Source organism: Convolutriloba macropyga, chromosome 4, assembly GCF_964194025.1.
Source record: "Convolutriloba macropyga chromosome 4, txConMacr16.3, whole genome shotgun sequence".
In the NCBI taxonomy this organism is placed as follows: Eukaryota; Metazoa; Xenacoelomorpha; order Acoela; family Convolutidae; genus Convolutriloba; species Convolutriloba macropyga.
This window is the reverse complement of record NC_134471.1, coordinates 40,203,424-40,228,664: the sequence shown is the minus strand read 5'-3', so window position 1 is coordinate 40,228,664 and position 25,241 is coordinate 40,203,424. Positions and strand designations below refer to the sequence as shown.

Genomic DNA, 25,241 nt, shown 5'->3' with positions numbered 1-25,241 from the left:
TCATCCCCCGGTGCACCCCCCCCCCCCCCCGTGGCTAGCTACTGACCAAGCCAACCGGTCGTTTGAGAGCAATTCGCCCGACGTTAGTCGGTTATGTTTCTAGTTGTTTAGTCATAAGTGTGGGCAATTTTCCCCTTCGAGTCGTTTCCGGAATTCCTACGGCTATTTTTTTAAGATCTGTTCACACATTTTCATGATTTTTGAAGTCAAATTGGAGTAGTGATTTTGGTCACGCCGAAACAGGAAGTGGAGCGAAAAAGCGAGTGGTTTTGCGGCGTGAATTTGTTTCGCTTCAAATTTAAAGTAGATTGAGAAAACGGTGTTTGAACAAAAGTTCGGTTTCTCGGTAGTGGTTTTTTGTTCACATGCGGCAATTTCACTCCGATTTTTACTGTTTTTTCGATTTTTTGGATCGGATTTTTTTCTAACTAGTTTTCCCAATCCATTCACAGCCCATTCTGGACCTAGTTTTTGTTAGAATCAAAATTACATATCTCACTAGTGGTTTTTTGTTCTCCAATTCATTCATAGGCCGTTCTAGGACTAGTTTTTGTTTAGTCAATGAAATTTCTTTGAAGGACTGGTCCTGCTATGTTTTTTTTACTTCGTCTAACAGATATTTGTTTCGTCTTACCCTGACTTTCATGACTTTTCATGACTGAGCTTTCAAAACGGGATAAACAGGTAAAGCTCAGCGGGCATTAAGTTTCATTAGAGGCCCTTAGCCGCGTTTGTTAGTCCTTCAAAGTACTTAGTGTGGTGAAGTTACTGGGAACTTACATCACTTAAAAAAATGACTTGTGAAATCACTTAGTGAACTTTAAATAGTGTGCATCTAAGTATTGCCAGACCTGTTTTCCCTAATTCTTGAGTCTTGAGTTTATGGTTTCGAATGTTATTTTTGAAAAAGCTACCTCAGGGCTTTTTCCTAATAGGGCGTATGTGTCTCATAAAAATGACAGACCGGATCTAACCCAAAAAGTCTTGTGGTCTAGTAAAGGACTCGTGGTCAATCTGTCTATCTTTTTTTGGTTGCTTCAAATCCGTGGTAGGCCTGAAGCGTCTATCGCGGCTATTTTACGGCAATCTGCCGGCTATATTTCAACATTTTAAGCTGCTTAACTCAAATGGCGGCAGTTCACTACTAAAAATCAAATGAAGAGCGCCGAAATTGGTGTCATTTTCTTACTTTAAATTTTTTGTGTTTATAGTGGTATATAATCTAATGACATTTGAAGCTCCCTTAGTGAATTTAGATATTTTCTCTTGTACAATTTGTACAAAATCGATAAAGCTTTAATAAATATATTCAAAGGGACTGAAAATAGCATTTATAATTAGTCAGTCAGTATGTTCTGTTTGAGGACTACAGGTTGAGAACGAAACAGACAAGTCAGAAGTCGTCAGCGGATAACGTGCGAAGACAACCAAGTGACAGCAGCAGTGAGAGCGGAATACGAGATCCGTATTAACAACAGGAACGTATCGGAAATTCAAAGGTCGTGGTTCATAAATTTATAAGAATCGAGATTGAATTCAAGTTTTGGTTGTGGTTGATTGGCTCGAATTCTGCAATGTAATTATTTCTCTGGTTGTGGGCTGATATGAAGTTAGTTGATATTAATGAATTGAATTATACCAATTGAAGAATTCGTAAATACAATACAATACATAGAAATTGAAGTTTGTGATTTTAAGATTTTTTTTTTGAGTGATCGTCCACCCTATTTCACTGCTCACTGTCTTTGAATTAAAGTAAAAGATGTATTCAATGCCGGTCAAATGAGCCCGGAATTAAATCAAAAGTGAACGCACAAGCTTTGTTTTCATCAATTGCTCTCAAGCGAATTTCGTTGATATATTAGTCCTTTTGTTTTGGAGTTTTTTGTCTGACAGATTTTCAAAATCCGTTTCTCACAGTCTGTGTACAGTGTTTATGGATCCTGGGAGCGGTTGCCCGCTCTTATTTTGCCGCGTAATGGCATCCTTAATAAATAAAAATCAAGTGCAACTGTTCACAACCTGGAGCAAGGAGGCCAAATTTGACCCACACCTCACTATCAACAGTTCACCAACACCAGTAAAGTCAAAAGTCAAAGTACTGGGTGTTACCTTCGATAGTATGCTCAATTTTGGAGAACATGTAAGAAACACCAAAGAGAAATTACAAAAGCGGAATAACATTTGGTAAAAGATTGCTGGTAGCGACTGGGGATGCACAAAAGAGACTGTGACTTAAAGCTATTTGTCGGAGCGTCCTGAACTACGGTGCTCCCATTTGGGCTTCCACAATTAGCAATACAAACTGGAACCATCTGCCAAGGCAACAAAACTTTGCCCTTCGTACAATTACTTACTCAAAAGTGTCTGACATCAATGACTGACACAATGAGGGAGAAATACTGCCTGTCGAAGCCCACTGAAATGTTAGCAGAACAATTCCCAGCTCGCAGTTATCAGAGCCACCGTGCTGATAATGAAATCAGTCTTCGTCCCATAAGACCGACCTTAAATGATACTTATAGGGACCGCTTGAAACTAAACACAAACAATAGAGCAGTTAAATCGTAAAGAATACAAAAATGCGTTCAAAAGTATCCACTGACACACGGTCCATACTCAGTCGAACAAAGACAGCAAGCAACTAGGTACACCTCCCCCAGAAAGATAGCAGAAGAACAAACGTTGCCACGAATTTGACGTTTCCGACTAGCGCAACTGAGAAATAGATACTGTTCCCTGCTACTTGAGTAGGATCTGTAACAATGTTTAACCGCTGTCCCAAATATGGTGTAGCACTACGTGAAGTAAACCACATTTTGAACAGCAGTAAGAATTCCACGGACCTGAAATTAATTGACCTGTGGGAAAGACCACTAGAGGTAGCCAAATGGCTGGACTTAATTCCATTAGCCCCACACGATCGCACTGCACAGAATAATCCGCCTTCCTTGCCCCTTTCCCCTGATATTAACGATGCCCCTCCTGGTCCCCCTAACCCGGGTAACGCACGTCATTCACCACGGCTTAGATGCAGAAAGGTCGCCGCACCACAAGCAAGTTGTGGATAGGCAGTCTCACACTACTAATGTACCTATTATTTTTATGATACAAATGCAATCTAGGGTTTCAGTTGAAAACGGCAATAAGCGCCTATATCCCGCCAAAATAACCTGCGAATTGCTCTCGCTCTCCCGCTCTAGCAAGTTTTGGATAGGCAGTCACACACTACTACTAATGTAATTATTGTTATTATGATACAAATGCAATCTAGGGTTCCAGTTAAAAACGGCAATAAGCGCCTGTATCCCGCCAAAATAACCTGCGAATTGCAGCTCTGTGCGACAGCTACAACAACACAGGAGACGTAAATTTGTATGTTGTTAAGTTTAGACTATCGTGCACCATTCCAACTACGCACTCTGATGTGTATAGGCGTAAATTAACGGCGTAAAAAATTAAATTTATGGGATCGTTTATATTCCCTCCACATTTACCCACTTGAAAGCGGTTCGCAGTTCTAGCATGGTGTAACGATCAATAAAAGCTTGTTGCCAATTGAAAGGGCGCAACGACTCGGTAACTTTTTGTCTCAGCCATTAGGTGGAGATTTTGATCAAAATTCCCGTTTAGTTGCTCTCGCACGAAGATGAGGCAATTATTGTAAACGTTTGCTCCTTTTTATGCAAAATTTTTGCTTGATAGTTTTTGTGCTTTTTTTCAATAACTCTTTCTCTCGAGTGACTTCACGCTTGACTTGATTCCTGCACCCATAAATATCCACGGGAGGTACACCCATAGGAAATGATCTATGGTATACCTCTGAATTAAATTGCACCACGTTTCGTTCGAGAGCAGTTCGATGCTTAGATAATTTTTGGTCAGAATAGCTATTTCGGGAATATCTGCTACCGTTTTGTTGTAAGGGCGAAGCAACAGAAGAGATATCATTTTGGTCTAGATGTTGGTTTTCATAGTTCAAAAATTATTTGTGTACTAATGGGGCGCTGTATATAGTTTTTTTGAAATACTGACTTTTTTGTTTTTTATGTTAGATACAGACCAGAATTAAGTTTTTTAGTTATCCGCCGAACATTAGGCAAACCACAAAAATCTTTTTATTTAATTTTCATTTTCCAATGGGGACCCCAACACTGGACCCTAACACTGAAAAAAATAATACAATCGTCCTAGGAACTTTATTGTTCCGACGCATTTTAGCGTGGGAGGAACTATATACTCAACTGTTTTTTTGTTCAGTTAATTTTCAGTCGATCGATGTATTAATCTTACAGGATTGTGAGTGGTATCATTAGGCAGCTTGTCTAGCGCAGAATTTCAAAATATATTTTAAATTTCGCTTTTTTCCGAGGAGTTTCGGAGTTTTAAACATTTGTGAACGTTAGCCTAGTTTTTTGTCACATTTTGATCATTTTTGCTTAAATCTTGATCAATTTTTGCTAAAATATGAAAAATGTTGACAATAGTCTCGTTGGTTTTTCGTTTGAAGATAAAAGAGTGTTGCTGAATTGTCTGAACCGACAGTTTTGGCAAAACTGGCAGCTAAATTTCTAAAAATACAGCTTTTTCCTTTCTAGAAAAAAGTGGCATCAAATATGCCTATTTGCTCTTTGTCCAGTTTGGCCGTTGCTGCGGACAAAAAACTGCCACTGCAATCTTCCGTTACTCATATATGGGCTAACCGTACCTCCGGTTCTTTCTGGAAATTTTTCTGGAATTAACCTTTTTTGCCGTCTTTCGCTACCTTGATCCGATATTGTTAAAAATGCACAGGTTTTGTTTTGTATCAATATTTTTATTTGCCAAAAACTAATTATGCAATATTTATGAACAATTGCGTTTTCTGACCACTGCGAAGGGATAGCGGGGCCAGTTTTGGTCCCTTCGTTGCGTTTTGCGATGAAAAAGGAATCGGATTTAATTTGGGTCTCTACTTCGGGTCCGTTCAAAAATTATTCTAGTGGGGCGCTATATTTTTTAAATACTTTTGACTTTTTGTTTTTTTTGTTACAGAACAAATTAATCCAAATCGATCTTGAGTTATTAACATGCTATATTTACGTGCAATGGGAGGCCATACATAATAATTTCATCAAAAAGTTTATGGTTTTTTTTTTAGTTCTTCCTGTATTCAGTGTTAATGTATAGTCTTTTGACTTCGTCTCACTGATGACATGAAGATTTAGATTGCTACGCAGTAACAAATTCAACTATTCACCATTTTTTAAATGAAAATGTACGGTTTTTGTCTCTTACGGTTTTTAACAAATCAAAAGTAATGGTTTTTTTATTGGCCACTATCAATCTTATATCTCTGAACTTTTAGCGTCTCATTGAAGAGAGATGTCGCATTCTTTTTCAAGTGAAATACAATGAAGTCTTAATTGCTGTTTTTTTAATAACGGTTTTCTGGCGTTGATATTACATTTTCCTAAGTTTTTTCAGTTTTCGAGGTTTTATTTTGCTGTATTGTGCGATCATCACATTAATGGCACATAAATGACAAGTTGCATATCACATTAATGCATTTGGCATTAAAATAAGGAGCATATGATTTTATGCAATTTTTTTAGGGAATAATAGATTTTAATCGTTTAGTTTTCGACACCGCTTCCTCGCAAAATTGAAGCGACGTTTGATTTTTCTTGGTATTTTTTCGTTTTGTAGTCGTATGTCATCCTGCAAAATGACAGGTTGCAATGGTTTTGTAAAGGAATCAATCAAGCCATTAAATGATTTTTACTTGATAGCTAATTGCTTTCAAGACTTTGAACTTAATTGTTTTTCTAACTTGCCCGTTTGTTTTCTGTCTTCTTGTTAATTATTCTTACAAAAGACAGGTCCAATATCTTTTCTGCTGAATTGCAAGTCATTTGTTTCAGTCTAATTATTAGCTTATGCTATTTTGACTTTTTCATTAAGTTTTTCCAAAAAATGGATAGACATTTAGTTTTGGACATAGGTAATGCTTGCTTGTGTTATTTGATTTTGTTGTTTGCTTTGTCTCTTACACTCCTTAATAATTGTTATAATCGGCTCTCTTATGAGTTATTGTCATTTGTATAGTGGTTAGAGCTCAAAGCGATTTTTTAAATGAATAAATCAAGTATTTTTGAACACTTCATTTGGACAATTAAGTCAAAAACGTGGTTGAGCGGGGTCGGAATAATATTTGCAAACGCACATTACCGAGCCTCCTTGTTTGTCTTATAAACCCAGTGAGCTTTTATTTGTTTTATTGGAGGCTTCGGTAGTACTATTGTACCAACACATTGCATGCTATACATTCTAAAAACCTATCGCAGTTTTTTGCCCGGCAATCTAATGCGTAAGAAGGAAACGTGAAAATATCTTGAACGGTTGCGAATGCTGATAACTAATTGCTTGCAAACAACGAGCAACCTTTGTGCTGAAATTTTGTGAATTAAAAGTTACCAATTAGCTTGCTACATGGGGAAATAATTAATAGCTGCTGATGTGCTGTTATAAAAGCATTGAAAATGGTATTTTCTTGTACTTTATTCAAGACGGCGTGTTTGATAATTATTCACTATATACATGTACTTGTGTGTTTCTTTTAACCTTCATCAAATCGAAGCTTTTCAGACTAAGATTGATTATGTGTAAGAAGAATATGCATTATAATCAATTATATTCTAGCATAAAAGTACTTTGTTTGTCAAATAACTCGCCAAGCGTCGAGCTTTAAGAAAAAGTTTTCTACTGCTTTTATAACAAACGCACCAAAAGAAATAAACAACTGTTCTTTTGTTTCCAACATTTTCTCAGATATTACCACTAGCTGAGAACAGAAGGCGTCAACATTTTTAGCGTTTTGTGTCCTTGTTTTGCTGTGAGGATAAATATGCTACAGTCCCATTAACGTTCTCTCCATTCGCATTTTGCATATACGTTAACAGATACACGGACTGTTACTAGATATTATTTGCACTTTAGTAACCTTTGTTCAGCTGCAAAAGGAGTCCGCAAAGCGACGTTATAGTCTGTCCTCTGTGATAGTGCATAGTCGTACACATACACGCACCGCACATAGTCAGTATATTCCCTGCTTTTTAAACACACGTATTGCCTTACCTCTGCTGTTGGACTATTTATAGCAAGCAAGCTTCACTGTGAGTGACGTAGCTACTGAATTCAAGTCAGGATTCCTCCTTTATCTGAAGCTACTCTCCTATTTATGAAGCCTTATACATTGGAACTAACTTTTAGCGCATTTATACATTGGGACTAACTTCCCCCTCAGATCGCGGCCTTTAAACACCAGAGTAATAGTTTATTGTTATTGTTTGTCTTTGAAACGGACCTGTTTATCTAGTTGTAGTTAAATTGCTCCCTGTTAGTCCTCAGTGTGCCATTAGTTAAGACACTTTACGATTCCTTTTATTACAGTTGTAACAGATTCCGGTAAAAGGCAATCGACCGGAAATTATTCACATCGGAACTAAAGCTAAGGCTTGTTGGCCTGATCTCATTCGAAAAAAGTGAATTCATTAATATTCCAATTATTTCAGGTTCATTTTTGTTCACAAGGTACTAATTACAATTCAAAACTGTCGAACAGTGGCGAAGTATAAAGGTCAAGTTCTCATTTCAAAGCAACCAGAGACTTGAAGACTCACCTATTGTATTCACTTGAAAAGCAGAAGAGTTTTTGTTTTAACAATTCAACTTCAAAAGTTAGTTAAGTTTATATAAGTCGGTTATTGCACTTATTAGACGAAGCTTATCTGCTGGATTACCTGCCATTCTTGTTGTAACTTCAGAACTTGTTTAATTTGAAATTAGAAATTCTTAGGTTATGTTTCAGTTTTAGAAAATACAATTCGTACAATTTATACCACATTGACCTTCCTTTTAATCTATTTGTAAGTTCAAAACTTGTTTGTTAATTGGAGTCGATTATTCTGTGTTATTGTGACTTCAAATAACAGTTTTGGCCCTAACAAAGTTGAACAATTGTGATTACCGACTAAGTATACAGATAATCAAAGCAATCAAGGTGATCATCGTTTGTTACAGGCAATCATCTCACCTGTGTTACCTTCCAGTTATAAACTGTTCTACATCCAGCCGATCAAACTTACTCGTATTCGAAGTTGTATTTTGAATTTGTTCATTTTGAACTCGAATCGTCACTTATAAGTTCAAAATTAGGGGTTCATTCAGTCAAGGTCAACGTAGTTTTTGCTTTTATTCCAAACGTTTGCTCAACAACAAATAAATAACTTCTGCCGTAAATAAATAAAAAAATAAACCTCTGCCGTAAAATTTGAGGTACACTCGAATTCCTTTTCCCTCGTTAAAATAGGATCAGAATTATTTGATCTAATCCATCTTTTTATTGGAAATTTTGAATTGTAATGGATAAATCTCGCCAAATCTTGTTAGGTTAGAAAAAGTTGTAGCACTACAAAAACGTATAATTATGAGTTTCTTCACACAAACATAAACTAGCAGAAGTTTTGTATATAGAGGGAATAGGAAACAGGGATCGATTAGAGCTTAAAGTTTGGAGTATGACTGAAAAAGAGCAAAATGGGGGAGAACATTGCAATGAGTCGGCCGTTGATGAAACCGAAACGAAGGCCAATGGGCATTTGACCTCTGATGACCTGATTGACGAAGAGGATGATTCATTCAATGCTTGCAATTTTGCTTGCATAGAGACTCTATCGGATACGGTTACGTCATTTGTACAAGGAGTGTTTCATAAGTAAGTACTAAATTGAACGCAGATTGGTTACCTACCTGTAAGTAGACTAGAAAAAATGCAGAGAACTATAAAAGCATACCCGGAAGACTCCGGACTACGCTCGAAGTAAAGCGTCATTGAGGCTGCAACTCACTTGACCTATTCACAATTTGAAATTATGGATCTTTTCCGTTTGTGCCCCCCCCCCCCCCCCAGCTTAGTGGACATCTTAGGGGGTACCTCCAAATTTGTGGTACCTCCTTAGGGGGTGCCATATTTTTACATGATAATTTAATATGTAATGACACGTGCCCTGTAACTCGGGGAGCAGAACGTACTGGGGACCTGAAACGGAAAAGATTTCGTAGTATTCTATTATAATAAACGGAGAATAAAAATGAATAAAAGAGCAATAATTACAATATTATGTGTCAACTCTAGGTACATCCCTATGGAATAGTTAAACTTGAAAAATCTCTAATGAAACATTTGATGAGATAGAAACTACAAAAAAGTGGAGATGCAATTTTTTTTGAAAATTGAGTTTATTCAAAGATGCCACCGTACCTGTTAAATTTAAAGAAGCCATTACAATGTAAAGCTCGATAAAGAAAAATAACGTTCGTGTTGCCGATTTCTACTGGATTGAAAATGCGGAATGGACTGTTCTTTGCCAGTTGAAGTGTTTCATTTGCACTTTTTATGTTATAAAAGTGTATATTGCGAGCTTTCTGGCTTCATTACTTAATTCGTACTTTGCCGATTAACTGGGTTGTATTTTTAAATTCTTAAAACTGGGTTGTATTTTTAATACCGAAAAGCGATAGCTGGGGCAATTATTGACCTTATATTGGCTTTTCACAATTCAAAGAATTTGAATTTTGTTGGGGTGCTACCTTTTGTATGACTCGAAGAGGAGCATTTGCGGAGCGTAATAAGACTCGAAGAGGCTTTATGGTTTTGTTTTTTGATAATTGAGCGAGCAAGAAAACCGGATGTTCAGGGAGTGAATAAAGTTTGAAAAAGTTGTTTCAGTGAAGTATTGGTTGAGCGCATTTTGAGCGCAAAAATTTGAGTATATTTAAAACAGGATGTAAATGTCAATGCTGCACGTGAAAACTAACAGAGTAGTTTGACTCTAAATTTAGGGTGCACATTTGCATTCAATTCTAAGTGAATCTAATAACCAATTTTAATACAATTATTCTTAATTAACCTTGAACAGCGCCTACCATCAGCGAGACATGATAACACATGCTAGAAAACCTAAGCAACAAAGAAATATTAAAGCGCCACAACAAAAATTTAATTCGCTTAGGGTCAAACGGCTGATAAGTAAGTTTTTAGGTCAAACGGCTGAATGAATTAAAGAGCAGATAGTTTTCGATTATGTGCGGCTTTTTCGGAGTTTTTTTTGGGTGAAGTGGATTTTAAAACCCTATTTAGTAACTGTACAATTGAACACCTTTTTGACCGTCTCAATCATATATTTGAGCTTTATAAGCAATCTTGAGCTATTTTAGCGATTTCGCAGTTTTAGCCTCAATGTTAAGCCGTTTTTGTACTTTTCCATGTTCTTAGAGTTTCGGATAAATGTCGTGTTTGAAATAAGTTTTTATGTTGGTTTGCGTGGCTTTTTAAATTTGTTAATATAAGTTAAAGATTTTAGCTGCAGAAAATAGGCTAAATGTAAATAGTTTAATTTTTGTTTGGTGTTTTTTGCCTAATTTGTCTGTCATAGTTGCTTTCAGAATATTTTTCTTTGTTCAATTGAAAAATTAGGTTTGCTTTTAGGGTTTTTGAAAAAATTTACCTTTTGTCTGATATAAAAAATTGAATGGTTGATAGCACATATTTTTATGAAATAAGTATATCTACAGATGATTTTATTTTGCTTACACCGAAACAAGAACTAGAGCGAAAAAGCACGTGGTTTTGCGGTGTGAATTTTTTTGCTCTTATTTTAAAGTAGAGTGAGAAATCTGCTTTCTCGCTAATGGTTTCTTGTTCACATCTGGTAGTTTAACTGATGTTTACTGCTTCTTCGTTGTTTTAATTAAATTTTTTCCGAATGGTTTTTACCAATCCATGAATAGTCCATTCTAGGTCTATTTTTGGGATCTATTCTGTTTCGGTCTCCTAGTGTTTTTTATGACCCCCGGTTACAAATTATATATTGTTATGTAGCACGTTACCATGTAAGAATATAACACGTGCGCCTGGGTGTCATAAAAGATTGATGCTCACTAAGGGGGGGGGGGAGCAAAACAGAATAGATCCATTTTTTTGTTTGGTCATTGAAGCTTCTTCGAATTGTCGGTCACAATCACCTCAATCTTCTTTTATTGTTTATTCGTGCAATATTACTCGAATTGCGTGCCCTACGTCGTCAATTCGTGGAGCGAATTTTTGGCTCATTTGCCTGATTAGGTTTTGGTCACTCAAAAATGTCTGGTCACACTCAGCTAAATCAAGCAAAAAATAGCTGTTAATTTTTCCAATCAGATTAAATCTTTTCATTGCTTAATTGATGAAATGATATGTCTGACTCCAAATGAAAACGATGTATTCTTTGATTTCTTTGAAATTTGTCGGTATGTTTTATTCTTTTAGCAACCATTTTTAGCTGATTTTGAAAACGTTTATCTTTCGAGATATTGGACGATTCTGAAGCAATGTGTACAACACGTTGTGTACAATTGGATCTATTCTGTTTTACCCCCCTGCCCAGTGTTTTTATGACCCCCAATTCCAAATTACATGTTGTTATATAGCACGTTACTACGTAAGAAAATAGCACGTGCGCCTGGGCGTCATAAAAGAATATGCTCACTAAGCTGAGGGGCCGAAACAGAATAGATTCGTAAAATCTTTCAAGGTTTTCTCCCAAAGTCTCAAGAAAACCCTTTAAATAAGAAGTCCCCAAAATAATTTTTTTTGCATATATGCAAGCTATAGTTAAAAAATGACCAGCTTGGTGCACAATTGTTTTATTGTTCGTACATTCAAAGCTTTCTATTCAATTTAAAGAGCAAGATCTTCGAAGCAAAGAAAGTTCAATTCAGAAAATTGTGAGAATCGAAACCATGAAGAGATCAAGAATCAAGAGAACAGAAACAATGTGGTATAAAAAATCATTAACTGATAAATAAAGCAGTCACGCTTCAGATTACTGCAAAATCTTTTAACCTTGAAATGTAAATTAGGTTTTGAATGCAGATATAGTATTTTCTAACCGAATTATATCAGATTGGTGAGTTAATTTTTTTGCAAAATTTTTGACTGTTTGTCACAATGTTGGTTACATAAACCGCGCAAATATAATCCACACGCTTTTTAGTTGCTCTGGAACAAAGTCGGAATCAATTTTGCTAAAGGTGTGTTTTTTATGCAAAATTTTTGCTTAACAGTATTTTTCTAGAATGTTTTTCCGATTTCCCTCCTCAAGTGACCTGTTCATGCCTGACTTTTTGAGTTATTTGAGTAGCGCGCTTTCAGAAATTAAATCTGTTGCTAAAATAAAAACGATCATGAGCGCTGATTATACATAGCCCATGTAGAGTAGTTGTTGATATCCCAAACTATCATTCAAGAGGTCGCGAATTCGAACCCTCAATTTCCTGTACCATAGAAGTTTCTCTAGCGTGTTCTCTAGCCTTCTAAATTGTCTGCCTCGGTAGTTTTTCGAGAGCAATTCGCCTCACTTTAGTCGGTTATTTTATAGTAATTAATCAAATCAAATAAAATGATTTAGGGCATAGCTTGACCGCAACGATCTTTAGCTTCCAACTGGATTGATCTTTAAAAGAAATTGTTTGAAAAGATGACTTTTCATGGAAATTCTTGTATTGTTGCAAGATAGATGTGTGTCTTCTGAGATCTTACTCGATATTTTTTTACAAGCTCATTGCCAGATCTTACAAGAAAGCCCTCCGGTCTTGACTTTGTTGAAACTGGATTCTGTTCACCATGAAAGCTTCGACATTTTCAGTTGAAACCTGTCTGGCATTTTCAAAACGATCGACCGTATGTTACCAGAATCTAACTAATTTTACTCAATTTTACTCTTTAAAGCTGAATTTTTTGTTAGTTGGAGAGTTAAAGCGTCAGAAAATCACTGTTGAAAACATTCGTTTCTAATATTGACCAGAACAAACTCCAGTTGATCCGAGAATATAGAATATGCATTTAATAGATTGAAACATTTTGGCTTAGAAATAATGATATGATGCAATTGATGCTTACTGGACCTGAGTATAAGCAAAACGAATAAGTAATTCAGGAAAGTATTGATTTCTCCAAAAAATGGAAGAGGATTTCATTGGCTCGGAATCAAAGAAAGCTTCACTTGAAGTTGTCGCCAGGGTCTCTGCTATTTTTGTTGGACATAATTGTTATTTGTAGATTTTTTTTTCAGCTCAATTAATCCTGCTTTGGCGTTAAATAAGAGTGGTGATGAAGGTTTTTTGTTGTTTGTATTAACTTCGTTGTTTTGATAAGCTGATGATTTTGCGTATCCTTTTCTGACGAAATTCTGTTCTTGTCAACAATTTACATCTCCGATTTGCTTTTTTCGATAGAATCGAGTGTGATAAAACTGAAGGAGCTTTATGGATTTGGTTTTACTGAAGGATGCAGATAATGAAGATTTTTGTTCTAGGGAGAAACTCGAATAGAGGAGAAAATGTCAGCTTATATGCATGTGCGACAGTTTGAAGATTTGCTTTGGGGATTAAGTTAGTTTTGGTGAAGTTAGTTTTTTGTTCGTCACTTTAAAGCGAAAGATGAAGTGTTTATGGGAGAACTTTGCTGCATTTTTTGGTTCATGGATAGGATATGCCATGAACTGATGTAACCATCTGGACATTGTAAAATGAAAGTTTACTTAAATAAAAATATAAAAGTCGAATGGATTTAAACACTGATTTTTATTTTTGCTCTGTGCTTGTATTTTGAAAAGAAGAGATTAGACTTGAAATAGAATACAACTACCCCCTTCCAGCCCACCCCCACACGTCTACCTGAAACCTTCTCCATGTCTACCTAAAACCTTCTCTCAATTTCTATAGTTTTATTAGGCAAATAACCTTTAGTTTTTTGTTATTGCTCTTCTTTTCGCTGCTATTTGGGGTTTAGTTAAGATTAGTTTAGCGTTTTTTGCACTGTGCTCTCTAAGTCAAATTGGGTTTTCGGATCTTTTCCGTTTGTGCCCCTCCCCCCAGCTTAGTGGGTGCATGTTATTTGCAACCCCCAGACGCAGGTCCTATATTTCTATAATAATTTACTATGTAATGAAACGTGCTTTGTAATTGGAGATGTATAACGTACGGGGGTGGGTGCACAAACGGAAAATATCCGATTATTCTAACGATCGTTTTTTTTCACCGATTACAATTCTTTGCGGCCATATTTCTTCACACTCATTTCAAATCTTTTTGTTCATTCATTCATGCAGTTTCAACGGAATTGCTACCCGGCATCATTTTTCACTCTTAATGGAATGAGGTTTTTACAATTCAAAGAATTTGAATTGTATTGGGGCGCTGTCTTTTTTTTTTAAGATCTGTTCACACATTTTCATGATTTTTGAAGTCAAATTGGAGTAGTGATTTTGGTCACGCCGAAGCAGGAAGTGGAGCGAAAAAGCGAGTGGAAGCAGGAAGTGGAGCGAAAAAGCGAGTGGAAATTTTCGCTCCAAATTTAAAGTAGAGTGAGAAAACGGTGTTTGAACAAAAATTCGCTTTCTCGCTAGTGGTTTTTGTTCACATGCGGCAATTTCACTTTGATTTTTACTGTTTTTTCGATTTTTTAGATCGGATTTTTTTCTAAATGGTTTTTCCAATCCATTCATAGTCCGTTCTAGGTCTAGTTTTCTGTTTATTCAATGAAAATTCTTTGAATTGTACGTCAGGACTTGTCCTGCTATGTTTTTTAGTTCGTTCGCTTGATTACGTTTGCAGTCACACTTACATCACTCTCAATAATGACTTTCCCTCTCAAGGAGACTTTTGTTTTCGGATTTTTTCCGTTTGTGCCCCTCCATTACATTATGCGCCCCTAGTTACAGAGCACATTTATGAACACTGACAGTCAAAATAAGGTCAATTATTTTTTAGGTGGGTGAAAGTAAGTAGAATTTTTAAATCCAAATTTTCTTAATTTAGATCAAAATTTTTATCGCAATTTCATTTTATTTATTGCTCCCAAAGCAAGCCCGTAGTAATGCCATTAGTCCTGTTGTCTTTTTATGCATTTTTTGGCCGATTTATTGTCTGACTCTTTTGATTTTTTTCCTCAAAAACCGTATAAACAGGTAAAGCTTGGAAGGCATTTATTAGCTGAGCAGCCGAGCGCTTCGTATTGTGGATCTTTCTGGATAAAATATATCAATTACTCCAAAAATGAACAACTTAAAGGGGGCACTCGCCCTAGTTTGGAGCTCGAATACTGGTTCAAGCTCGTCTGCTGCTATTTTTATTGCTGCAGTTTTAAACATTTTGGTGTCCAGAAAAATTTTGAGGCAAATTTGTCTTCGCTGTTGATTTATATGACCGATTGGCCCTAAATGCATCTGTTCAATATCCATCTGATCAATATCAATTGGTGAAATATGTTATTTATGAATTGTCTGATATGTTTTCAGAATTGGTCTCTTCTCTGGACGTTTCCCATGGCTGTCAATCCTAATTGGTCTGCTCATTTTTGCACTCCCGATGATTGGCATGAAGAGATATTACGAGGAGACCAATGCATCTAAATTGTGGGTGCCTAGCAATTCAAGGTAAGGGCAAAACAGGTACTCTATGGACAGTTTTAGCCAATTGATCCAGCTAGTATATAAAAATTTATAGGAAGTAAGTTTTCAACAGCCGACATCATCTGAAAGTTCATAAAAACGATCTTGAATGTATCATAACGAGACGTTCCAACATGCACCTCAAGTTTGTCTAATATTGCTTGGTATTCTGATTTGAAAAGATCGTTTGACTCTCTATGTTTTGAAGCTCAAATTGAAGCATTTTTTCCGCAGCAACCTTGAGTAACAATTTTTTATTTTGTAAAAATAAGTATTTCAGAACGCTCGCGTTAATATGATTTTACCAGATGAAAAATCAATTGCGTTGTCATTTTTTTGCAATGAATAACCGATTTTCACATTAAAGAGTCTTTTAGTCAAAAAATAGCACCAATTGAAAATTTGAAAAAAAAAATTTAAAAATTTCAGTCGAATACTATGTGAAGTTCACTTTTGGGCCGGAAGTCAATTTCAAATTATCTTAGATTTATGTGTCTTATATTCGCACAATTTTGAATGTCACACTTAAAGCGAACCAAAAAGTATTTTCTTTTCAAGGTTTATGTTACAAATCGAGAAAGTTCTTTGATTTTTTCTAGTTGAAAAACTGACGTTTTTGTATATCAATGACTTAAGCTTGTGAATACTGATGTGTGCTGATTTCCTGATTTTTTTTAAATCAATATACAATAGTCAATTGTCAGATGAGAAAAACGGAGCAGTGTTATAGAACATAGTTTCTTTTTCGTTTTTCTCAAATAATTTTTCTGATGTTGTTTCAATGTTTATAATTGTAATCATGGGAATGGAACCAACAATTCACCGGCAAATGGCAACCTTAATTACCTGGTGTACATGGTTCTGAAAAATATTTTGCAGCAATAAACAGAAACGTTTTTCTACTTCACTAAAATTTTTCCATTTTTCGTTTTCACCTTTTGAATTAATAATATTGATTATACTCAAGCGATGAAGGCAGATATAAGACTAAATTAACTGCTATTCATAATGATTCCGGAACGACATCGCAAGCATCCAAAGTCGATGAATTTTTTTGAAAAGAATTTTCGTTCTTTTCAAATGGAGTCACTCTAGAGCGGGAATTTTCGTTCTTTTACCGCTCTGGAATGACGTTTAAGGAACCAATTCTTTCATTTTTTGGGAACATTTGACACTGTTTAAACTAAGACGCAGGGTTTTAGAGCTTAGTATGAAATTATAGTTATTTACAAGAAATTAAGGTTCCTTTTTTGACCACTTCCTCCTTTGAATTTGTTTTTTAATGAAAGCAAAAATAAACAATTAACTGCTGTACTTTTTCAGCGAAGTGCAATTAGCAGTTAATTTCCACCCACTTTAGAGGCTAAATAAGATTTTTTTAATCATCTGGAATAATCAAGAGAAAATAAAAAAAAACGACAGTTTCTTTCTCATAATTATAGATGCAAGTTTTCAAATGTGTCAATTGTCAAATAAACTATTGGATGTTGCGTAAACGCCCGCAGAAATTGGAAAACTTTATTTTGTCAATGAATTTTGTTTGACCTTTCTCTTTAATTAACAAAATCGCCAAGTCGGCAAAAACAGGCACTAGTTTGCACACAAAATAGCTAGTTTAGGAAGCCAGAGAAATCAGCGCAATGATGAACAAAGTGTATTTAAACTAGTAAAAGATAACAAACTTAAATTTTGCTCTGTGTTTTCCTCGTTCTCTAGAAAAATTGGTTATAATGATCGTGTACATCAGGAGTATCAGAGTTGTTCAATTGGATTCAGTTTCAGACACACAAACATTTGACACTATTTTTCAAACATTTGTTTAGGAGTTCAAAGGCAGAAGAAGGAAGAAGCTGAAATTTTTCCTTTTTCCATTTACAGAACTTTAGCGTTTTCTGTTTCAGTGTTATCGATTTATACGTTTGGTAGGGTTTTCCTGTTTTGGTTACATCAGAAAACTCTTGAACAAAAAAATCAGCTCTTTGACATCTATTAGACTATCGATCGATGGAAAGCGCCAATCAATTTTGATGATAATCACTGTGTGACCACGCAGCGAAACTATTAATATATGCAGGAAACAGTCAAATTTTCAAAAATTGACGAAACCAATTGTGTCAAAGGCAATAAACTTTTTAACAGTAAGCTCAATTACTTAAGTGGATTCAAATATGCCTAATTAGAAAGCACATCAGACCTCTCAAAAATAACTCAGTTGATTATGTGACTGAACAAAAAAACTTACTCAGTCGTGAAGATCCAGTTTTTTAGAACAAGTCGTTTCTTAACCGTGAAAACTGTTAATAAAAAATTAAGAACTCGCAAAATATTAAACAATTACAATTTTTGATAACAAGTATGTAAAGTAGTTAAAACCTTCAATTTTGAAGTGGCAAAATTAATTTAACTCAAATTTGATTTATGAAAGGGTTAATGAGTCCCACCATAAATGGAACTAGCGACAAAACGTCAAAAAATGCAAAACCAATGAGATTAAAAAGCGTTCATTTTTAGAGCAAGTCGTGTCAAATTTGTGAAAACCGTTAATTGTGAAAAAACCTTTAAATTGATTACACTGCGACCCATAAGAGAGCCACGTAAAGCTCTCTCGGAGCACTTGTTTTATGAAGTCTAACGTCTAAGTCATGAAAAACCTTTAATTGGCTTTTGAATGGTCTGAACGACTGCAACTACGCATAACTGGAACACACATATCATGTTCTAAGAGAATTCGTATATATATTTACGGAATTTTTAAAACGCTACTTGAAGCCAAAATTATCATTGCAGCCTAATCATCGGGCTTAAAATGTTAAATGTGTAAAAAATTGTGTATCTCCCCCCTCCCAATTTTTTCCTGTTTTTCTTCCAATAGCTCCACTTTCGCAACTACGATAATTTTTGTAGATTTTATAAAAATCAAAGTAGCGTCTGAGGGCTGCAGAATGATATTTCTCGTTTTCCGCTACGATTCGTAAACAGAAAATGAAAATTTGACTGAAGAAGAAAACAACCGGCCTGGCTTATATATTCCCCCCATTTCGAAATATCGGAACAATTTCCAAAATTTATCGTGACGTCCTCGTGATAAAATGAAGTAAGCTGCTCGTGTAATTTCATTTTTATGGATGTTTTTATATATTATTCTAATTTAAATTTTACATATCTAGTTCTATTGGGCGTCTCGCTTTCCGAAGTGTATTTGGAGCATTCTTTTTCCGCAGGAAAATTTGTTTTTTCGTGGAATTATCGTCAATAAGTGGTATTTCTTCACATGTCTGTTTGTATATTTAAAATTTTGAATGTTAATGTCAACTTTTTTTATTATTAGCTTATATACACCATTATGAGGGGGAAACGAATTTGTTTGTCCACAGGATTTCTTAAAAAATCTTATTTTGTTCCCGGGGACTTGGGTAAAAACAAGTCTATATTTTTTCTTAAATATTTAATTGTAGCAATGAAAGTATTTAGTACATTATATAGTGTCATGTATAGACAAACATATAGAGGTCAAAAGTTTCAAAATAAAATCGGAAAAATAAAAGTAATGATTTCTAAGTGACCAGGTTTTACTGTTATTTCTTGATTGCCGTTGTATCAGTTGATTTCCTTTTTTGCTTCCACACTACTTAAAATATTAAATTAAGGTAGATTAAATTAAGTTAAACTGCATAACTAATTTTTCAGGGCTGTACTGGACTCAAAGATAGCAGAGGAATGGTTCCCAGTAAAGATGAGAGTTGTCCGATTGATAGTGGAGGGTGAAGACATGCTCACTCCAGAGGGTATCGAGGCGGTGCTGGGAGTAGACGAGAGAGTGAAGGCGGTCACTACTAAGAGCCCCAGGGGTCGCACACTAGAGTTAGATTGCACTCTATTTTGTTACCTGGTTATCCTTGTCTCAATGTTTGGCGAAATTCATTAAGTTCAGTAAAAATTAATTTCGCAACTTTTGTTTCTCACTTCTCAGAACATTTCGACCACGCCATTATTTACACGGTTTTACTTTCTGCTGTAGCCGATTAATTGCTCTCGAACGATGTTCGAAGCAATTATTGTAAGCATGTATCTTTTTTGCATAAATTTTGCCTGACCATTTTGACTCTTCGAGTGACTTTTATGTCCTTAACTTTTTGCGTTTTGATTGATCTACATTTCTTTCTCATTCACAATTTAAAGCAACTGAATTCAATTGGTGACTGTTTACTACTAAGAATTTACTGAAGAATGGACCAAAATAGGTATCAGTGTTTTTACTTTAAATGTTTAAATCCCCCTCCAGGCTGCCCCCCCCCCCCCCCGACTGAATCAGGGTGTAATAGTTAGAGCTCTTTCTAGTCCTTCGAGATCAATTTTTCGAGCGTTAGTCCGTTATGTTTTTGTCTACAATTGTTTTTTGCACTCAATATTCGGAGCGAATTTGCCTTCAAATTGGATTTTTTTTGTATCTTGTAACATTTTGATGTGATATATAACTCGAAAACTGCTAATGTTCAACTCTTAAAAGTGGAGCACATAATGTATTAAGATTGTTCTGTAAATAATTGAAAATTTTCATCTATCTTTGGTCCATATTTTTTCGGGTAAGATTTTCGTTCTCAAGACGAATGTGCGCCTAGTTGTAGTGTAATTATTTTACATTGGCTGAACCCTAAGGTAACTACTAAGTGTAATGACTGCCACCAATAGATCTCGAGTGTTTCTGTTTGATTGAATATTTGCATGGTCCATTGATCATATTCCATTTAAACGATGTGACTGTAGTTTTACGCGTGGAAAACTAACTACTAATTCATTTGAACTTTGTGTATGCTGAGCTTGTGTTAAAATAGGTCACCACTGTTTTACGCGTTAAGCCTGTTGACTTAGCCAGTCTGTTTATCTTGCCGTCGTAAGCTGATGGATTGTGGATAGATTATGCGTGTTTGTGTAATGTTTTAATGTACATTGCAGATCCCTGCTATTCATCGCTGATGAGATCAATATTTCGTTTTTTGCGTTTTTTGGATGTAAAGTTTTCTGTTTCTTACTCGTGGACATTGTCTAACCCTGAACATTTATTGGGCACCCAACCGCAAATGGTGCAGTAAATGGTGGTTTCTGTTTTTGCTTTCCTCCACAGTTTCTACTGTTGAGTTCTCTCGGAGGACCTGTTACCACTTAGTAGGAGAAACCAACCCAATGAAATTTTTACTTAATAGCTTTACTCTTTGTTGTAGTAGTGGAAAGCCATGAGGGTTTTGAGTCGTTTGCTAGCTTTAGGATTACTGAATTAATCTTTGTGCTGGTGATTAATTGCTGGGCAATTTTAAACCTTTTTTTATCAGATTAAGATTTGCAGGCGAAATTTTTATGGTAGGGTGCTGGATGTTCAATAAACATCCTTGTTACATGGAGATTCTCTGACTTGCGGAGATGTTTTTGTCCAAGGTAATTGTTGTTGAGTTCTCCTACTAAGTGGTAACAGGTCCTCCGAGAGAACTGAACAGTTTCTACTGTTCAGTTCTCTCGGAGGACCTGTTACCACTTAGTAGGAGAAACCAACCCAATGAAATTTTTACTTAATAACTTTACTCTTTGTCGTAGTAGTGGAAAGCCATGAGGGTTTTGAGTCGTTTGCTAGCTTTAGGATTACTGAATTAATCTTTGTGCTGGTGATTAATTGCTGGGCAATTTTAAACCTTTTTTTATCAGATTAAGATTTGCAGGCGAAATTTTTATGGTAGGGTGCTGGATGTTCAATAAACATCCTTGTTACATGGAGATTCTCTGACTTGCGGAGATGTTTTTGTCCAAGGTAATTGTTGTTGAGTTCTCCTACTAAGTGGTAACAGGTCCTCCGAGAGAACTGAACAGTTTCTACTGTTCAGTTCTCTCGGAGGACCTGTTACCACTTAGTAGGAGAAACCAACCCAATGAAATTTTTACTTAATAACTTTACTCTTTGTCGTAGTAGTGGAAAGCCATGAGGGTTTTGAGTCGTTTGCTAGCTTTAGGATTACTGAATTAATCTTTGTGCTGGTGATTAATTGCTGGGCAATTTTAAACCTTTTTTTTATCAGATTAAGATTTGCAGGCGAAATTTTCATGGTAGGGTGCTGAATGTTCAATAAACATCCTTGTTACATGGAGATTCTCTGACTTGCAGAGATTTTTTTGTCCAAGGTAATTGTTGTTGAGTTTTGTAGCACCTTGAAAATTATCTTGACTTGATTTTCCCGCTTTTGGACACCTGTAAGCGATAATTTTCTAAAACCTGGTTTGCTTCGTCAGTACTAAGGTTTGTTGTAAGAATGTCTTCTGATATCAATTACTGTGTACTCCCGCCTGCGTTACGTTCCTCATTGATCATAGCGGCAGCGCTAATGGGACTTCTGCTTGCTATCGTTGGCTGCTCCTGGCAACCTACCATACCTTTGTAACCGGGTGAAAGAATTTCTGAGCCCCTTGTTATTGCTCATGTTATTTTTTGAGATGATTTTCAAGAGGATTGTGGATTTGTTTAAGTAATTGTAGGTCTTGATTGGTCGCCATAAGTTTTATTTCTCTGTCAAATAACTTTATCACAAAAAAAGATAAGATAATTTTTGAATTTGTTTCTGAATTGTTAGATGAGTTCGTGGTTAGATTAGTTTTGGCTAAGGAGACATTGACTTGAACAACATCATACATTCACCTAGAATATTGATGAATTTGTTGTAAAGATGAATAAATGCGAAAAGTTCATTCATAACAGGCCTGAAAGTTGCGTGCAGTATGGAAATAATCAGAAGAGCAGAATCGTTAGTGCTCGCTGCATCGGGTGATCCAGATCAATCAACAAAGGGACGAATGACTGCTTATGGTGCTATTTTAGACCTCAAATGAGCCAGTTTTCTGTTTCTCAAATGGACGTCCGAAAACTTCGATATGAACTATATCTAGGGGATCTCTCACAAAGAGCTTATTTCTAACATTCACATCAATTCTTTGATTTTTTTCTATTCTGGTACAAGTCATTTGTCATTCTGTAATCAGTTCAGCGCGAGAGGCAATTTGGTTGGTACAATCGTACTAGGAATCTGAATTTCTGTGAGTTTTCTGCGCTGCTTTTCATAGTACTTTCCATAGTACGTGTCGTCAGTTGAGAAGTAATCATTGTTCGTTTTCCTGGTATATTTATTCGTTACTTTCTGTACCAACGTGCTTCCTCGTACAGCATTTAATTTGAAACGTTGAGATCAATGATGTTGAAACGGATATTTTGTTGGGATAGTTTAATGATACAGTGTAACCATAACATTCAGGTTTTGCATCTAGAATTGTTTTTCTTTGTTTAATTTTTGTTGCCTGTAGTGCCATTGTGCTCTTGGGGCCCATCGTCGGATCTTCTTTAATGTTTTAAAAACATAATGGTTCAAGATAAGTTGACGCATTCAATTCAGTGATTATCATCATTCACGGATTTTTTTGTTTGACTCAATTGTTTTTGCATATAAATTCTTTTGTTGTTGTGTAGTTGTTGGTACTTGTAGTTTAGTGGTGTAGACCTCTTTGCAGTTCTACCTGATGGTTTAATGTCTAGTAAATTTCGTCCTTCTACTGTTTCTTACATGTTAGATAAGTGAAGTATCGCTGTTTTCGTATAGAACCTTGCTTTCGTGGCCAATATAGGAATCAAATGTACTCAATCTAAACTTTTGATTATCGTTTCTATAGACAGTATTTGTTGTTGCTCAGATGATATGTCGATGCACAATATGTATTGCTGTTGCGTTTTTTAGGACCATGGTTGAGTACAGCAAATTGTCATTCTGTAATGTGATCAATTCAGTGGAGAGGCAATTCGTTTGGTATTATGTCGCCAAATTACACTCTCTTTTATCAATTTGGCGTTTTTTTTAGCCTCGGATGAGAATTGAGGGAATCGGGATCTCAGAATTACAGACGATGAATCTGAAATTGTGTTATTTTTCTGCGCTGCTTTTCACAGTACGTGGCGTCAGTTGAGAAGTACTCATAGTTCGTTTTCTCTGGTAAATTTATTCGTAAATGTCTCTTCCAACGTGCTTCTTCGTACAGCATTAAATTTTAAACGTTCAAATCAAGGTTGTTGGAGCGGCGTTTTAGTTGAGATAAATTAATGTGATATAGTGTAACCATAATATTCAGTTTTTGCCTATAGAATTGTTTTTGTTTGTTTGTTTGTGCTTGTAGTGTCATTGTGCTCTAAATGCACATCGTTGGGTCTCCTTTTTCGTATTTTTTTTAAAGCATTACGCTTCAAGATAAGTTCACACGTTCAATTCAGTAATTATCATTATTCACTGAGTTTTGTGTTTGACTCAATTGTTTTTGCATATAAATTCTTTTGTTGTTGTGTAGTTGTTGGTACTTGTAGTTTAGTGGTGTAGACCTCTTTGCAGTTCTACTGCAATTTGTTTTTGGCGTAGGTTCTAGACCAGATGGAGGTATCCTTAATCTGTAATGTTGACGACCCCAATTTTTACTTCTATTTCCCTTTGCAGTGCGCGGCTATGCTAGACTGATGGTTTAATGTCTAGTAAATTTCGTCCTTCTACTGTTTCTTATACTTACATGTAAGGTAAGTGAAGTATCGCTGTTTTCGAATAGAACCTTGCTTTCATGGTCAATATAAGAATCGAACGTACTCTCCCTAAGCCTTTGATTATCGTTTCTATAGACCAAAATGTGTTGTTGCTCAGATGATATGTAAGCGTTAATTTTCTAAAACTTGGTTTGCTTCGTCAGCACTAAGGTTTGTTCTAAGAGTGTCTTTTTATATCTATTCCTGTGTACTCCCGACTGCGTTACGTTCCTCATTGATCATAGCAGCAGTGCTTATGGGACTTCTGCTTTCGATCGATGGCTGCTCCTTGCAACCTATCATACGTTTGTAACTGAATGAGAAAGAATTTCGGAGCCCCGTGTTATTGCTCATGTTATTTCTTGAAATGATTTTCAAGAGGATTGTGGATTTGTTTAAATAATTGTAGGCCTTGTTTGGTCGCCATAAGTTTTATTTCTGTGTCAATTAACTTTATCACAAAAAAAAGAACGACAATTTTTGAATTTGTTTCTGAATTGTTAGATTAGTTTGTGGTTAGATTAGTTTTGGCTAACGAGACTTTGATTTGAACAACATTATAATTAGATTCACCTAGATTATTGATGAATTTGTTGTAAAGATGAATAAGTGCTAAAAAATCATTCATAACAGGCCTGAAAGTTGCGTGCAGTATGGAAATAATCAGATGAAGAGCAGAATCGTTAGTACTCGCTGCATCGGGTGATCCAGATCAATCAACAAAGGAACGAATGACTGCTTATGATGCTATTTTAGACCTCAAATGAGCCAGTTTTCTGTTTCTCAAATGGACGTCCGAGAACATCGATATGAACTATATCTAGGGGATCTCTCACAAAGAGCTTATTTGTAACATTCACATCAATTCTTTTTGATTTTTTTCTCTTCTGGTACAAGTCATTTGCCATTCTGTAATGTGATCAGTTAAGCGCGAGAGGCAATTCGGTTGGTACTATCGTACTAGGAATCTGAATTTCTGTGAGTTTTCTGCGCTGCTTTTCATAGTACTTTCCATAGTACGTGTCGTCAGTTGAGAAGTAATCATTGTTCGTTTTCCTGGTACATTTATTCGTTACCTTCTGTGCCAACGTGCTTCCTCGTAAAGCATTTAATTTGAAACGTTG

At 35.7% G+C, this 25,241-nt stretch overlaps 3 protein-coding genes across 5 annotated transcripts in view; 2 read left to right on the top strand and 1 right to left on the bottom strand.

The window, feature by feature from the left end:
* LOC142337668 (patched domain-containing protein 3-like) overlaps nucleotides 1–1,697 on the top strand; it is a 119,289-nt gene extending 117,592 nt beyond the window's left edge. Inside the window, exon 18 of one of the 2 annotated variants that reach the window (XM_075387085.1) lies at nucleotides 1,373–1,697. In XM_075387085.1, coding sequence (XP_075243200.1) covers nucleotides 1,373–1,414 — 42 coding nt within the window. In that variant the 3' untranslated portion in view covers nucleotides 1,415–1,697. Of the gene's footprint in view, nucleotides 1–1,364 lie in introns of both variants that reach the window. The other variant, XM_075387084.1, reaches the window with a different exon arrangement.
* Nucleotides 1–25,241, bottom strand: part of LOC142337669 (polyadenylate-binding protein-interacting protein 1-like) — a 509,163-nt gene that overhangs the window by 295,800 nt on the left and 188,122 nt on the right. The gene's annotated exons all lie outside the window — the stretch shown is intronic.
* The window catches only part of LOC142337667 (patched domain-containing protein 3-like), a 72,686-nt gene continuing 54,107 nt past the window's right edge, over nucleotides 6,663–25,241 (top strand). Inside the window, exons 1-4 of the mRNA XM_075387083.1 lie at nucleotides 6,663–8,316; nucleotides 8,542–8,755; nucleotides 15,378–15,515; nucleotides 19,218–19,391. Of these exons, the coding sequence (XP_075243198.1) occupies nucleotides 8,559–8,755; nucleotides 15,378–15,515; nucleotides 19,218–19,391 (509 nt within the window). The 5' untranslated portion in view covers nucleotides 6,663–8,316; nucleotides 8,542–8,558. The remainder of the gene's footprint in view (nucleotides 8,317–8,541; nucleotides 8,756–15,377; nucleotides 15,516–19,217; nucleotides 19,392–25,241) is intronic.